Raw genomic sequence first — 16,895 nt, 5'->3', positions numbered from 1 at the left:
TTGAGAACGAAAAGGAGGAAGAGGGAGAGGAGGCTGGCATGAAATCCAAAGGAAAGATGCTCCCTTTGTATGAAAAAATGGTTTTTATACTAATTAATTAGGTCAAAACACGATTTTTTAAAAACTCCATTAAATTTTTAAGAATTTTAAACAAGCACCTAGAAAAATGTGTTTCATAAAAAAAATAATTCTAAACAAAGTAAAATATTAGTTAGAATTTCTAAACTAATTAAACTATAATTGAAAAAGTCCTAAACTACTTAAAACACTGAAAAAAACACAAGAAAGACTTGAAAATTGACGATTTTAGCTTTATTTTGATTTTAAAGTAATTTCTCAAAAATATTGACAAGAATAAATTTTTAATATAATTTTTTGATAGCAACATGTATAAAATACAGAATTTATCTAGCAATTATAAGACAATAATGTAAACAACTAAAATACAAATTATAAACTAACTTAAATACAAATTGTGAAACCAATCTAAACCATTCACGCATAAGAAACCACATATACTAAGCAATCTATGCATAATAGTCCATAATTATATATGCAAGAACCGCTATATGATAGCTCAAATTCATGGGAATAAACCCACAGATGGCAACCCATATACGATATCAATGTATATATAAATCTATATATGTATGTAAGTTGATTATGCAAAATACATGGGTGATATTAGTAAACCCTACCTTGGCAGTCAATGAATTGGCATGATCTTATGGTTTTGCAAAAGGGTGTCCCACTGACATAGCTACAACAGTTATGAAAGAGAACACTCTCATTAGTGACCTGGGCACACAGGCTTCCGAAACAATGGGGTCGATCTGCTGGCCGTTGGAGAACACCCCTTATAGCTCAGTACAATAGGAGAGCAGCAACCTTGCTCACGGCATTGCTGCAAAATGCAAAAGGGGGGGGGGGGGGTTCTGTGGTCGATTATCTAGGAAAGAAGGGAAAAGGGGCAAAACCAAATCTCCCCTATGGTGGTGGTTTCATTGTAACCCACAGGTGGTGTTACTGCCATGGTGGTGGTGGTACCACCATGGTATACTGCGAACACCGAGAAGGGGGTGGGGGGGGGGGGGGGGGGGTCTGTGGTCGATTATCTAGGGAAAAGGGGTCTAAACCAAATCTCCCCTATGGTGCTGGCATGGTGGTGGTTTCATTGTAACCCACAAGTGGTGTTACTGCCATGGTGGTGGTGGTACCACCATGGTATGTTGCGAACACCGAGAAGGGGGGGGGGTATGTGATCGATTATCTAGGGAAGAAGGGAAAAGGGGCAAAACCAAATCCCCCTATGGTGTTGGCATGGTGGTGGTTTCATTGTAACCCACAGGTGGTGTTACTGCCATGGTGGTGGTGGTACCACCATGGTATACTACGAACACCGAGAAAAGGGGGGGGGGGGGGGTCTGTGGTCGATTATCTAGGGAAGAAGGGAAAAGGGGCAAAACCAAATCCCCCCTATGGTGCTGGCATGGTGGTGGTTTCATTGTAACCCACAGGTGGTGTTATTGCCATGGTGGTGGTGGTACCACCATGGTATATTGCGAACACCGAGAGGGGGCACCCTACGGGTGGCCACCATGAACCAGATAAAAGAATAAAACAAGGAAGACAAAAAAGAAAAAGAAATGAAGGAGAAACTCACCGGATGGTCAGAGGGGAATAGTTGCAGGGGCAATCGTCTACCCTAGCAAAAATCGAAGAACAAAGGAAGAAGATGGTGATGTTGGTGAGTAAAATATGGCTAAGAGCTAATCCATCCCTTCGACAAGGCACACCATGACAACTCAAATCTTGGAATAGAGCAGACTGTAATGTGCACCCCCACCTGGGTTACAAGCCCACTTTGCTGCACTCGGCTATGGCTTCCGCAGCTCAAGTAGACCATAGGGAAGAGAGAAAGTGCATAGACGAGAGGGTTTCAAAAGCAAGAGAGTGCATGCAACAAAAATGGGAAATGGGGATTTCTTAAATAAGGCAGAAAGGGGTATGGGCAGCATGGTCATTTAATCATGGAGGTAAAAGGGTATTTTTTGTCGGGTTTTAAATGTTACAAATTGTGGCTGTTGGGGAGAGGTCTTAAATGTGGTATGATGCGTGTTTGTGGCAGTGATGAGCTCATTTTTGGTTTTGGGTTGGATCCCTATGGGTCCAAACCCAAACCTACACAAAAGTGTTAAACATGTGAGTTGGATTTTCTGGTTAGATTGGGTTGGCTCTACTTGGATCCAACTCAATCTACTACCTTAAAACCCATATAGTATGGTTTAGTTGGATTGTGTTGGATCCATTCGGATCCAACTCAATCCACTATATTAATTATATAGTATTTGTATGGGTTTGGTTGGACTTGGATCTAAATCCCATCCACTCATACTGTGTCCAATTTGTTGAATCCCTAGTGTGCGTGTGTGTGTGTATATATATATATATATATATATATATATATATATATATATATATATATATTTTTTTTTTTTAATTGGGATTGAGTTGGGTCCAACTCCAATCTAATATATTTTATCGTTGTCTTTGTGATTCAGATTTAGATTTGAATTCAAATCTCACTCAACTTATTCAACTTTAAGAAGCTAAGTGGATGAGTTTCTTTAAACCAGATCCAAATCCGGTTCGGATCCTGCTAGGGTCCCAACTTCATTTTGGGTCTATTCTGGACTGGTTTTTGACCCAGATAGAACCCCAATAATATTAAAATAATATTTAGAGTACCCCTTGTCAACTGGGTATTTTTCTCTAGATTTCTCTGATTTATAGATATTTTAATATAATATCCACTACTCATGTTGACAGGGTTTTGAACAAAACATCCCATAGAATGTACTGGAATTTTCTAGATATTACAATATATATATATACTTATATATATATATATATACATATATACGTATTTAGTCCATAGTGAACTTAGCATAGCTAGTCTTTTATTTTAAAAAATAACAAAAAATCTATTTATTTTCAAATTTTATTTTTATTTACGTTTAGTTGCTTCCACATCGTACACTTGGCATGCACGCATGCTCGCGTGAGACTTCTATAGTGCATTGCTTAGATGAAACACATGGGGATCATTAACTTAAAGATCTTTAGGCTCTCGTTGATATTCCTCTAGGCCTTCGCAATCATCCTTAGGATTATACCCCACTAAGAAACATGGTTCTTAGTGACAATACTCGCATCCTATATTTTTTTCTTCAATAAGAAGAAAGGAAAGAAAGAAAATCAGCACTCATCGATAACACTTGCAAGAAATCCTTATGCCAAGACTGGTATGGATGAGTTGAAAAGTTTTTTAAACGAAAATTTGCATTTCATTGTCTCTTACTCTTATTATTTCTTTTTAAACCATTATTTTTTTTTAAACTTTTTTTTGAGAAAGCTTTATGTATAATGGGATTTTATTTCAAATATTTACAAACTTTTCTCTTTTTTAGATATTTTTACTATATAATTTTATGGTTTTTATTTCATTTTCAATGTTTACCAATTTTTTTCTTTTTAAAATTTTAGACTTTTTAGAGATTTTAACTTTTCTATTTTTCCTTTTTATTTCAATAGCTATTTATAGGGACAAGGCCTCTATCCTAGCAAAGCACTCCGTGAAAGTACATGCATCCAGTTGTCACAGCCTTTTTCTTCACATCTTTCTGACTCACGTGGAGAGGGAGATTGACAGGTTGTTTGGGCCGTGCGGCACACATCTTACCTTAGGCGGAGAGCTATGTAAGCCTGACATAAGTGAATTCGAGTTGATGCATATCCCAAACATGCTTAGCACAATAGAACATCAGAAGCAACATAGTTGAATGGGTCAATAGAATAGGGCGATGCCAAAGTCTTTAGTGTACGAGCATTCAAGACGACGAGGGATGGGTGCATCGCCTTCCTGTGATGACCGTACGAGCAGTCGAGGGTCGATATAGCCAACTACCCGTCTGAATAAGCATCACGAACATTGAAGTGAGCATCGAGTTTCTGAGTCCCACTTAATGAGGGGCATCTTGCATTTCGATACCTGCATGCCCCACAGAGCGTACCGCGCACATACAGATAACCTTCCCACTACGATGTAGAAGATCTTTCGGCTCCCAGCTTAAGCCAGTTGCTAATTTAACGTAGTGAAGCTCCCTATCTAAGAGGAATCACTATCGCTTGATATGCACTCATCGAGCCCCTCGCAAGAGTGCGAGGTTGGGCGGCAAAGCAGTCGACAAGAGCAGGTCTCACGCATGCCTGCTGATGCCCATGAGGAATTTGCATATTCGTGAGTACCCCATGCACTCCGATGTGCTACTCATGAGATATAAGGGTTGCCTACTATGAACCACAACCTGGATCTATCAAGGTCAATGGTGGAAAAGATATTTTTAAAGATATAAAACTATATACAGGGCCTAGTGAGAAAATTATTAACCAGGGTAAAACAATGACCTTGGTAAGAAAAGAAAATAGGAGACTTTTTTAAAACATTGCTTTTCAAAGAAATTTTTTGAAGAAAAGATGGAATACATAGGATTTTTTTTTTATGATTTTTGCAATTAACAAATTTTTAGGCTTTTTGGCAAAGAAACCAATCTCACTTTTTGAAACTTGAAAATTTTCCAAAGCATCTTTCAATCCTTTTGGAGAGAATCATTTGTAGGAATATTGGTTGGTTGCCTTCCACTTGAGAGTGGAAATATTTGATTAGATGATTATTCAAAATTAGATTGCCTCCAACTTGTCATGAAATTTTGATTTTTTTTTTTTGAAATAGTGGAGGCATGTGCTTGAACTGCTTCTCTTATTTGATTAAAGACACAATATCCTATATTTTCTTTAGCATCGATTTTTTAATTGGAACGATTTTTCTTTTTATGCTCATTTCAAGAAGTATTTTGGATTACGAATTCACTCATAATCCCAAAATCTTAGCATTTTCTTTTCTAATTTTAAGCTAAAAACAATAAATCAGTGATGCCCTAGTTAAAACCTTTAGAATCTTTAGTTGACTTGGGATTCCTTGAGATGAATAATGCTTTATATTTAAGAAATGAAGACAATTCTTCTTGTCAGCCTAAGCTCGAGAGATTTTATTCATACTTTCACCATCACCTGGTCTGCAGGACAACCATGGGCCTCATGAAAACCAAGTGCAGGAGAGATGCCACTTGCACATGATTTTCTAGTCCAACCTCTACCCTCATGCTAGTCTTTTAGAATCAACTCGGGCGGAGCCTTGGCCTAAGTGCATTTCTCATACCTTTTCGGTGCTTTGTGCATTTTATATACTAATCCAATCCTTACTTTCATGGTAGCCATTCTTTTGGAACCTACCTAGGCTGGGCCTTGGCCTGTGTGCATCTCTCATGTCTCACCTTTCTTGTGCTCTCTTCTTTTTTTGTGCTTTTTCTTTTCTTCTCCACTATCTCGCTCCCTCTGCACTCTTCTTTTTTTTATCCTTGCACTTGAAGTTTTCCAAATTAGGTCTTCTTGAATCATTAGTGTATTTCTTTAATATATATAATTATTCACTTATGGGTTCCTTTGTGAACTAATTTTCTAAGGTTTTCACTCAAACTCTACTAACTTTGTTAATTTAAGCTTTTAGCCAGTCCAGTTAGGCTAAAACTATTCGCCTCCTGCCAAATTCCTCAATCCAGAATAATGCTATTCATTTGAATTTCAGGAAAGATGAAATAAATTTAAAAGCCATTGCTTTTTAGAAAATGCTAGGACATCTTGTAAAACTTGAGATTAATTTCAAAAAGTTTTTTCAAAAGAAGTGCCCTTGGCCCTAGTTTGGGAATGATTTTTTATGAAATTGGCTAGGTCAGGGAGTTGAAGACTTGTTTGATAACAAATGATCCTTTTAGATCAATTTAAAGACCAATTCACAAGTTTTGAATGATCATTTAATCGTGAATAACAAACTCTTCATGTGGAAAGCAACCCTTAGCAAACCATATAAATGATTATCTATGAAATTTTTAGGAAATCATTTGAAAAAAGCCTTTTTGGAATAACAAAATTTTTTAAAATCTCAAGTTCATGGATGATTGATTCCTTTAAAAGTTTCATTTTTTTTGGATTTTGGAGAATTTCCAATTTTAGGAATTTTATCCTTTTTAATGTTTTTGGAGTTTTCAAAAATTTCAAATTTTTATTAAATTTAAAAAAAAAAACAAAATTTTAGAGAATTTTCTAAATTTTTAACTTTTAGTGGATTTGAGATTTTTTTTTTCAATTTTTAGGATTTTGAAAATGTACAATCTTTAGGAATTTTTAGATTTAGAATATGTACAAATTTTCTGAGTCGGATCTCTTTCTCCGATCCCAGAGGGAGTTGCCCCAATCTCGATTGCATTAGGCTACCTCGATCCTGGGTCAAAACAGAAGGTGGAATCAATCGACTTTGGGTTTTCCATCCCGTGTCTATAGAGAAGGAACCTAATTTATTTATCATTATTGGGTGCTTGGGCCTCTGGACTCGAGAACTCTAAGTTTGAATCCTCAATTCCTCTTTTGGAAGAAAGATTTGCTGAAGGTGTTTCTTCTTGTTCTTACTTTTTACTTTTTCTGTAAACTTTCTCTCTCTTTTCCCTACTATCACGGGTTTGTGGATGGAATTTTCTTCTATCCCTCTGGTTTTGATAATTTTCCTGGCTACTGTGCCTTTCATAGCTCAAAGCCATCACTGCTGAGTTCCTTTCTTGACCTTCAATACTGATATTTGAAAATGGTGAGTGCCCCCCATTTTCATGGATAATTGACCTCTTTCAATATATTCTCCTCTAATTTGGATTCAGTACTGGGAAAAGGAAATGTAAGCAGTTTCCTCATGAAATAGGGTAATGGACAATGAGTTGGGATTTGAAAAATCAAGTTGGCTAGCTATCTGGTTCGAAAGTTGGAATGGCATTTTTACTAATTCCATGATGGACATTTTAGCCACAGTTCGAGACTTTTGAACGGTGGAATTCATATAGTCATTTGGTGGCAATACCCTGGATATGACATTGATGCTTGGCTCAAACTCTTTTTTTCATATTTTGGGTCCTGTTTGGGCCAACTTTAACTTGGAGAATTTGGGTCCACCTTGGAATTATTTTAGCTAGAATTTCTTAGTAGACTTGAACCGTTGAGCTGACCACAAAATTAGGGGAACGAAGACAACCTTTATGGGAATCCATGATTTTTCCCTAGACAAATTTCTCTCTTGGTCAGAAATTTGGTTGGTAAACATTAGGCGACCCTGACTAGAAAACATCCCTTAGGTCACACCAGCTTCGGGTTTCTCTTGAAAATGACAATGGTGTTGTTGAAGGGTAATCCTCAAGACAAGGTTTGTTTAGATAAATTTCTGACAAGAAGTTTTCTAAGAAAATTTTCTGTCCAAATCACATTCTTTTGACATTGGATTTGAAATTTCCTGGGGAATGATCATTGGTGCTTTCCACAACCTTTGAGGATTTTGGAAAAAGTTTAACTGATCTTGAATCATTACAGAAAGGTCAATTTGGCCTACTGGAAAACTTATTTGGGAAGATTGGATCACTATGTAATTCAGATGGCTTGAAGGTTCAACGGGTTTGACAGGCCAAACTTCCTCAACTGCCCCTACACTGTTGTTCTGATTGCTCTGATGGTCGGGGAAAGGATTTTGGTATATTCTCAAATCTTGATTTGAAGACGAGGGTTTTATCAACACTTTTCAATACAAATTTTCCTTTCTCCAGGTTATCCTGAACAATGTGCTTTAGAATAAAACAATGTTCGATGTCATGACCTGATCAGAGTCTATGAAATTTGCAGTATTTGCTTGGATCTCTACCTTTCACAATGAGTGGGTCAGGCACAACGGGCAACTTCAAAAATTTGGCTTCAATCATAATATTCATGACTTCTTCATATGATTTAGCTATTTGTATGAACTTTCTGTCTGTAGGCCATATGTAGTCAAATTGTGGCCGCCTCTGATATGGATTTCTTTGCTCAAGAGCTTTCTGAACCATTGGCTTTTGATGGGCTTGGTTTTACCACTGATTCTTGGATTTCCAGTCATTTTTATAATTGTTGTAGACAACAATAGCATAATCATTTTTCTTGGAATTTTAATCTTTACTAGATCCTTGCTTACAATTTTCTGCATTAAGAAAATAAAATTAATTACAAAGTTATTTTTCTTAAAACAAATTACAAACTAAGATGCAGCCCCATCAATTAGAACACAACACAGCAAGATCGCACCACATTGTTGATTAAGGTATCAAATTGCCGTATACATGTGGGTGCCACTATAAAAAGCTTTATTGACATAGAATTCCATCATAATTCCTAAAGTAAAGGGATCTATCATAAGAAGAATTTAGTTCATGGCTAAATGGTTTTCTGTGTAATGTAAATCAAACAAAAATCTACACACCAACATACATCCAATTATCCATTTATTTTTTGTTGTTTTTGATTGCCAATAAACTGAATACAAATGACCTGATCATATTACCCAAAGCAAAAATAATCTTCAGAAGCCTCCCGAGCAAGTCTCCAGTTTACACAATTCCTTCAACTCATTTTAAGGGAAAACCAAAAGGAAGAAAAAAAAGGCCACATTTTCCACTGAAACACCCCGATACAACGTATAATTCAAGACTAGAAATGAAAAAACAGAAACCAATCAATGCAATGGGAGCTTGTGCTGAGAGATCACACACGGGATTTGTGAACATGGAGAAGGATGTTCTGCCAGCTCTTTTGTTGAGTTACTATGACCTACTCCCACCATTGAAGAGATGTTTCCCAAGGACTACCACATCTCTAAGCTTGAGTTGAAAGACTTATGGGCAGTAGAAGGGTTTATTCAAGCCAAGGAAATGACTGAGATCTGGGCAATAGCTATCGAGTACTTACATGACTTGGGGCTCAAATCATTGTTTCAAAATTCAAAAATAGGTAGATGCAAAGAGAAAACACATATCACGATGCATGACCTTATGCATGATCTTGCAAGGTTCGTTGCAGGGGAGGAGGACCTGAGTGTGATCCTTATCAAGTCCCCGCCATGCATTCGTAGCCTGTTGGAACTTCACAGATGAATTCAAAGCATCATTTCCATGCTCACCACCTTCGGAAGCTACTACTCTACGAACGCTCAAATTCCTTGCACTGAAGAACTTGGAAGATGGCGACCTAAGATGGCTTTCAACTTTATTCTGCTACTCAAAAAGTTTGACAGTGTTAGGCCTGAGCAAATGCAGAATTCTTTGTTTGACTAAGTCGGTGTGAGAACTGGAGCATCTAAGACACTTCATCCTTGCTCACACTTGTTAAAAGTTACCCAAACTCCATTGGTTCTGTTTGTAATTTGCAGACCTCAAATCTTAAAAACGTGCACTCAACATGAGCAGCTACCTTAGGGAGTGGCAATCTCAATAAAATCGTTGCCCAAGGGTATCGGAAGACTAAGATGCCTTCAAACTTTAATCTGATTCATAGTGGGTAAGGAGCCAGGTGAATGTGAAATTGGAGAGCTGAAGGACATTAACCACCTCATAGAAGTACAGAAAACTTGGAGATGGTGCATTCTGAGCAAACGTGGATATCATACATTAGAAGTCTACCACATACCATCAATCGAAACCCACCTCATTGTATGCCCAGAAAACATGCAATAAGATATCACTTCATTGTGATCTGTATTGGGTTTAGGATCGGGGTGTGCGCAGAGTGAGGGAGGAGAGAAAACTAGGGTGAAAAGGGAAAAAGAGTTTGGATTGGTGAACGGCCTGATTCAAGGAGAACTAATCTCAGTTTTCTCTATGTTCTCTGCCTGTCGGGGACTGAGTATAAGTAGCCTCCCCTGGGCAGCTGTTTTTCAACCTTAACCACGTATTTGGTGGTTATCCTTAAAACTAATAGTTGGTTATGCAATGCAATCACCTTGTAACATATCTGTGGATTCTAGTTGTGAGACCCTATGACACACTGGATCTGTTATCCAAATTCAATATATCTCGCTGGGCCATATAGGGCAAACAAACAAATTATATCACAATTGATACATCATACATCATATAAAATACTTTATGACAAAACATTATACCTAATAAAACTTGCACGATTTCTTGGGTCATATCAATGATGTTTTTCTTACATGTTATAGGTTATTTTCTATATAATAATATGAACTTTTTCATCATTCAATCTATAAGTATGAGGTTTTCACACATGTTATGGGTTATTTCTCACATAACTATGTGCACTAAGTGCGATATTTTTTACACATAATGAGTTATTTTTATGATAATCATGTGGTCTTTTAATCATCATATGAATCATGATTCTTTTAACATATGGTATGAGTTTAGCCATGAAATCATTCTTTCATAAACTCATTTTACACAACCACATGAGTTTCTCATCATGTCACAATTTAAACTATAACCCTTAATGTGCAATACCATATTTAAATAAATACATCATATTATGAGTTTCATTTTCTTAGTTAGTCGTAGGGTTTTTATGGCTCTTTTATGACTATATCATAGGACATCATCATATTCACATACATAATAGTAGAGTACTATAGATTTTTATCAACTAATAGATTCATGATTAAATATGATTTGCCAAACATAGCTAATACTTTTACTTTTCAAAAATTTATCATAGTCAATACTATCAATATCAATTTGCATCATCATCACATGTTTAAATTCTCATTAGGTTAACCACCACCTGATCAGTTTGGATCAATATATATCTAGATCCAAATAATTATAAGTATTACTGAAAACATGAATATCATCATGTTGCATACCATGCATAAAGCTTCTAAAACATAAAAATATTTCTTTATGCATTCATACAACAAACCATAAGGAGAATGACTTATGATGATAATTTATCATCATATGCAAATAAATATACACATGCATGTGTAAAATCATAATTCAACTCTCACTTTTTTAATACATTGCAAATAAGTAATATATGCATATTAAGATATCACAATCTAAAAGCAACATTCCTTAATAATAAAGCTTAAATCCTTATATCCAAATTCAATTTGGATATAAGAAGAACCAAATCCAATGAGAGTTATTCCTTGCTATCTCATTACCTTTCGGATATGCCAAACATGATAAGCTTATTCTAAGGCTTTTAATCTAATAAAAAAAGATAATAAAAAATTAAACAATAAGCATGTCAATATATAAGTTCAAGTTGATTATTGTTCTACTCAAAAAATCTATATCCAAATTAATTAGATTTGTATGAGTCCAAATCCAAAACCAACTTGAAATGTTTTCATCAAGTCTAACATGATCCATAGAGAAAAAAATAGATCTTATGCAAGTTTAGTCAAAACCATGAATCACTCATATTTGAATATAGTTCAAATTCAAAACCTTAGGTTTTAAATTATCTAGCTTGATACTATCTATATATACCATAAACTCTAGATCAAATCAAATCTGGATCCATAAAATATATTCAATATTATACCTTTTCAGATGCATCACTAGATTCATCCAATAAGAAGACCCAATAAGGAACTATCCAAAATTATAAATGCATCAAACCATACATAGTTCTATATAACCAAGTTAAATAAACTTGAATATCATTATACTAATTTGAAACCACAATAGTCCATATATAATAAAACAAACAAGCATATCTATACAACATAATTATATAAAATATTCTCAAATCTCATGTGTATACATTTACCTGTATCATGTACAAATTTCATTCGGAGCATAATTAGGTATATGTTACACCACAAGTTTTGAGTAAAAAATAGTTCTAAGACTGGATCTCAATCCTTTGATCCATATTGAGTTATTTTACTCAACACCTAAATAACCTCAAAACTCATGAGATGACTCATTCAAGTATGATAATAGTCCAAGCATGTTTAATAGTATTTTTTGGATAAAAAAATATTAGACTAGATCTATTATGATCCATTCAGGTTTAAGAAGATTCAATATGTATTATTAGATCCAACCAAGTCTATGTCACCTTACTAGATCCAAACATTTAATCTAATGGATCCTAATTCACTAAAATTGATCCATTATAAAAAACTGGATCAATAATAAGCCATGCCAGATCCATATATTAGTATGATAAAAAACATGAATAACTTATAAAACATATAAAAATAATCTGTAATTATACACAATATTTCAAGATCCAAATACATGCTGCTAGAAAAGACCAAACTCTCCCATATCAGGGTAGAGAACAAATCTAGATTATAACTGGATCTAAGAAAATCAAACCAACCACGGGTTTTTTATTATAAAAAATTATAATATATTTAAATTTCATAGATATTACCTTAATTGAATAGTAAAAAAACTTTAAAAAGTGTATAAAAAAGAAAAAAATGAGTTTTCTCAAATTTTCCCTCAAACCCTAACTCTTCCTTCTTCCACCTTTTCCTCTGTCGTTTCATCCTCGACGACTGGTGCCAAATTTTGGTACAACAGATTGGCAGTTCGCAGGGGTCGCCCATTCGATGGAGGGGTTTCCATCACACTACAAGAAAAATGTGGATTAGCGACGAACACTATCCGTTGCTAATCCGTCTCTAATCTATTGCTAAATAGTTTAGCGACGAATTGGTGATGGATTAACGATGGATAGTGTTCGTCGCATAATCCTAGTCGCTAATTAGCGATAGAACTTATTCGTCGCTACGTTCGTCGCTAATTTGTGACAGATTAGCGACGAACATGATCTGTCGCGAGTACATCTCTATTTTAAATTAGCGACAGATATTATCTGTCGCGAGTCCATCGCTATTTTAAATTAGCAACGGATAATATCTGTCGCTAATCCGTCGCTAAATTTTAAAAAATAAATAAAAAAAAAATTGCTCCCTGTCGGGCGGTATTCCGACAGCAATAGGCCGAACTTGTATCGCACCACACATGCATTGCACCCGAGCGACCCAGCCCGCCACTGTGGGGTCTTTTGCACATAACCGACATGTTCTTCGGTGGAGGCGGCGATCAACGAGGTGATCGACCAAACGACGCACAACTTCAGTCCGCCGTTTATGTAAAATGACTTCGGGATGCCTCCTTGGTCCTCAGAGCCGCAATTGGGGTCCCTCTCGACTTCAATGGTGGGATCGATGGGGAGATCGTAGCCAACAGTGGGCCACCAACAAAAGGAGGGGGCAACGAGGATGGTGCAGCTCTCGAGTGAGCTCTTGAACTCGGCCTTTCACTTGAGGAGGGTGCCACTGTCGATGACGAGCTTACCGTCGAGGAGCTCGATACAGAGCCGACGGAGCTCCTTGAAGGAGCAGAGGACCTCACAAGGGAGTGGTGGGAGATAGTTTAAATCAAAAAAATTTAAACGAGGAGAGAGAAAATTTTGTGCCTTAGATGGGACGATTTAAATAAAAAAATAGCGAGGGATTAGCGAGGGAATTTTTCCGTTGCTAATCCGTCGCTAATTAGCGACAGAAAAATTCCCTCGCTAATTAGTGACAAATTAGCTACAAAATAATTCTCTCGCTAATCCTATCGCTGATTACCGTTTTTTCTTGTAGTGTTTGGCGATGGAAAAATCTCGTCGCTAATTCGTCGCTCATTAGCGACAGAATTATGAGGGAAATATTTCTGTCGCTAATTTTGCAAATATTTTGAATGTTAGAGACGAATAGTTTTCTCTCGCTAATCCGTCGCACATTTGCGATGAAAAAAATTCATCGCAAATGTCTGTCACTAATCCACATTTTTCTTGTAGTGTCATTGCATCCAGCAGATCCACCACCTTCTGTAGTTCTAGCCGCCCTCCTTTTGTCTCTGTGTCTCGACCTCCACCACCTCACTCAGTACCAAGATGACACCTAGTGACTCTCTCAAACAAAATCTGAGCCTTTTTTTTAAATATATAAAAGGATTTGGCTATTTCAAAACACAGCAAAAGGAATACTATTTGAAAAGGGTTTTCTTTTAAAACCAACAAGATGGAAAAAAAACTACAGAATTCTTGGTATAGCAGAGGATATAAAACAATTTCATTCATTGAATATTCTAAGTTTTATGCAAAAGTTTAATAAAATATTGTCTATTTGCAAAATTCATCTTTTCTAAATGTAATATTCACCTAAACAAAAACTTGGTGATTAATCAATACTGTTTACAAAAAGAATACACCCATAATGAGGTAACAATATAAAAAAAAACTAGGGCCTCAATACATAATCGACCCAATATACAAAATGGTACAAAAAAAAACTGTAATCCTAGAAATAGAAGATGCAGAATCAACTCCAGATGTGACTGAGTCCTTAAGATCCATCATCCTTGATGCACATTTTTTCATGAGTACCTGAAAAGGAGAAAAGAAGCAGGGGTGAGACTAACCACATGTCTTAGCAGGAACAAGACCACCTATCCCGCAATAGCAGACACAGGTAGGTCACTAGCCCAACCGGACTCCAACTAAGTTTGTGGCTCAACACAAGTCTAGACTCCCGACTTTCCACGACAAAGACTTGACTCAACCTCTAACTAAGGGATTGAACCCACACATGCATGAACATATTTTATTGATCTTTCATTTATCTTATTCTTTTGCTCCATACATAATGCATTAAATTAGTGTTTTGCTTTCTTATAATTTTCTCATCGGGGGGCACCAATGTCCGGATCGCTCTAGGCTCACTGGTCTACTTGGTGGTATATTTTTACACACGTGTTTTCATCATATTTTATTATTATCCTCCAAGCAAAATCTGGATTTTGTTAGCACCAAGAGTCCAGAACCTTTCGTCAAGACATTCTTTTCCTTGAAAAATTATAGTGCACTACCGCTAGCATACGTAGTTATCGTAGTTGAGGACTAGTCCACCCTCAGTGACCAGGTCATGGCCTATCAGAAACTGCCACCGCCCTCAATACAGCATCTATGGGGTTGGTGCTAACTCGCTCAACGAGCTGAGTCTATTAATAAATCACTCATCTTTCAAGGCATAACTTTCAAATTCTGTGTAACTTGTTTCATATATAAATATGCATTATGAATTTAGTTCTTATAGTACCCCTTATGTACACAGGGCCTTGCTCCAACAAGTTACATTAATTCTCAACTTATGAGAAAATTTATTTAATATGCCAACTCATAGTTGCATACTTGGGTTCATCTTTGTGCCCCAAATAACATCATGATTACCTTAGCCTTACTGTGTTACAGTAAACTCACACATGAGCAAATCTCATCTCCCAAGGTCTAATATATTTACAAAGAGTAAATTTGTAAAATTAATCTTTTATGAAATCCCAAAACTAATATATAGTCTCCATAGACCTACATATCTCTAATCATCTCAACATGCAAACGTAATCACACTAACTAGTGTTATAACATAATTCAGCACTAGTTCAATTTATATATATATATATATATATATATATATATATATATATATATATATATATATATATCATCACTTCCTAATAACTAAATGTATGCATATTGATCTAACTCAATCACATACATGTTCGTACATATATATATATATATATATATATATATATATATATATATATATATATATATGTTCTTTTTCACCAAACATGTTCACAACACAACTGAATATCAACTCAGCCATACAAGAAATATATAGCATGCTTGAGTGAAATAAAAATCACATGTTTAGGTATGAGAATCACATCGTAGCTCAAGGTGAGTCGGGTCCTTCTTTGGACTATCGAACTCAACTGAGCATACAACCCTAAATCACATCACACATAGGTTACTTAACCTGATTCAAGGTTAATTCATGTATTACTCAGGCTAAACAACCTTCATCCGGGTTCACAACACTAAAATCATGAAATCTGGTGCAAAAGAATCAACTCTGTCAACTCAGGGGTCGACTCTTCCAAAACAAAAACCTATTCAGTTCAGCAAGGGTCAACTTTAATGCTAAAAGGGTCAGCTCTTTATGAACAGACTACCATTAGCTCAGAAAGGGTCGACTCTCTTATAACAGGGGTCAACTCTTCCAAAATAGAAGCAATTTTGTTCGAAAAGAGTTGGCTCACATGATTCTATGGTTGACTTTGCCAACTCAGAGGGTCGACCCTCAAGACTGCCAAAGGTCGACTTACAAGAACGAGAGTCGACCCTCAGGTTTGACCAGCGCCTAGTGAAGTAACATGGGTCGACTCCTGTACTTCATAACAACGGGTAGCTTTTGAAACAATATAACAGTCGATGTACCCAACAAAATCTCTTTATAATGCAATCATTCAAAAAGTTACAGCAACTTACCTCTAACAAAAAATACATATGCATTTTCAGAATACAATCACATTGATACAATGAAGAATACAAAAAACTAAAAGTTTACATAAATTTAGGTTCAGAAAAATTGTTATAAGGAGGCAAACTTGGCAAATTTTTAAAAAATTTGAAGGTTGTCTCAAAGGGCATACAAATTTGTAAGTATACTAAATTTCATAAAATATAAGTGGGTTTGAAACCTTTAATAGTATAGAAAAACATCTCCAAAGTATTCAGAAATCCCAGTTTCCAAGATAACTGAAATAATTTCCAACAACATGAGCTTTGGAGATTTTTTTAAAATCATGTGTTTATAGATTCACAATTGAAAACCCAATATTTATTTCAACAAAACTTGGTCAAAATATGGAAGAAATACTCTTTAAAACACTAAAAATCTATTCACACACTGCAAGGATCGATTATTGTTCAGCAAGGATCGGCCTAGACACTTTGGGATCAACCCAAGACTCGACAAGAGTCAACTCCTAAAACCCTTGTGGGTCAAAGATTAACACGAAACTCAGCAGGAGTCAACCCTTGAAACACAAGGGTCAACC

At 36.0% G+C, this 16,895-nt stretch overlaps 1 protein-coding gene across 1 annotated transcript in view; it reads left to right on the top strand.

The window, feature by feature from the left end:
- Nucleotides 1-13,242, top strand: part of LOC149813083 (Phototropic-responsive NPH3 family protein) — a 44,547-nt gene extending 31,305 nt beyond the window's left edge. The window contains exons 5-6 of the mRNA XM_089991059.1: nt 8,806-8,917; nt 13,128-13,242. Coding sequence (XP_089847185.1) covers nt 8,806-8,917; nt 13,128-13,242 — 227 coding nt within the window. The remainder of the gene's footprint in view (nt 1-8,805; nt 8,918-13,127) is intronic.
- Nucleotides 13,243-16,895: the final 3,653 nt, after the last annotated feature.

Source organism: Nuphar pumila, chromosome 16 (genome assembly GCF_984573655.1).
Source record: "Nuphar pumila chromosome 16, dmNupPumi1.hap1.1, whole genome shotgun sequence".
Classification (NCBI taxonomy): Eukaryota; Viridiplantae; Streptophyta; class Magnoliopsida; order Nymphaeales; family Nymphaeaceae; genus Nuphar; species Nuphar pumila.
Note: the sequence above shows the minus strand (reverse complement) of the source record. Positions and strands in the feature narration are given on the sequence as shown.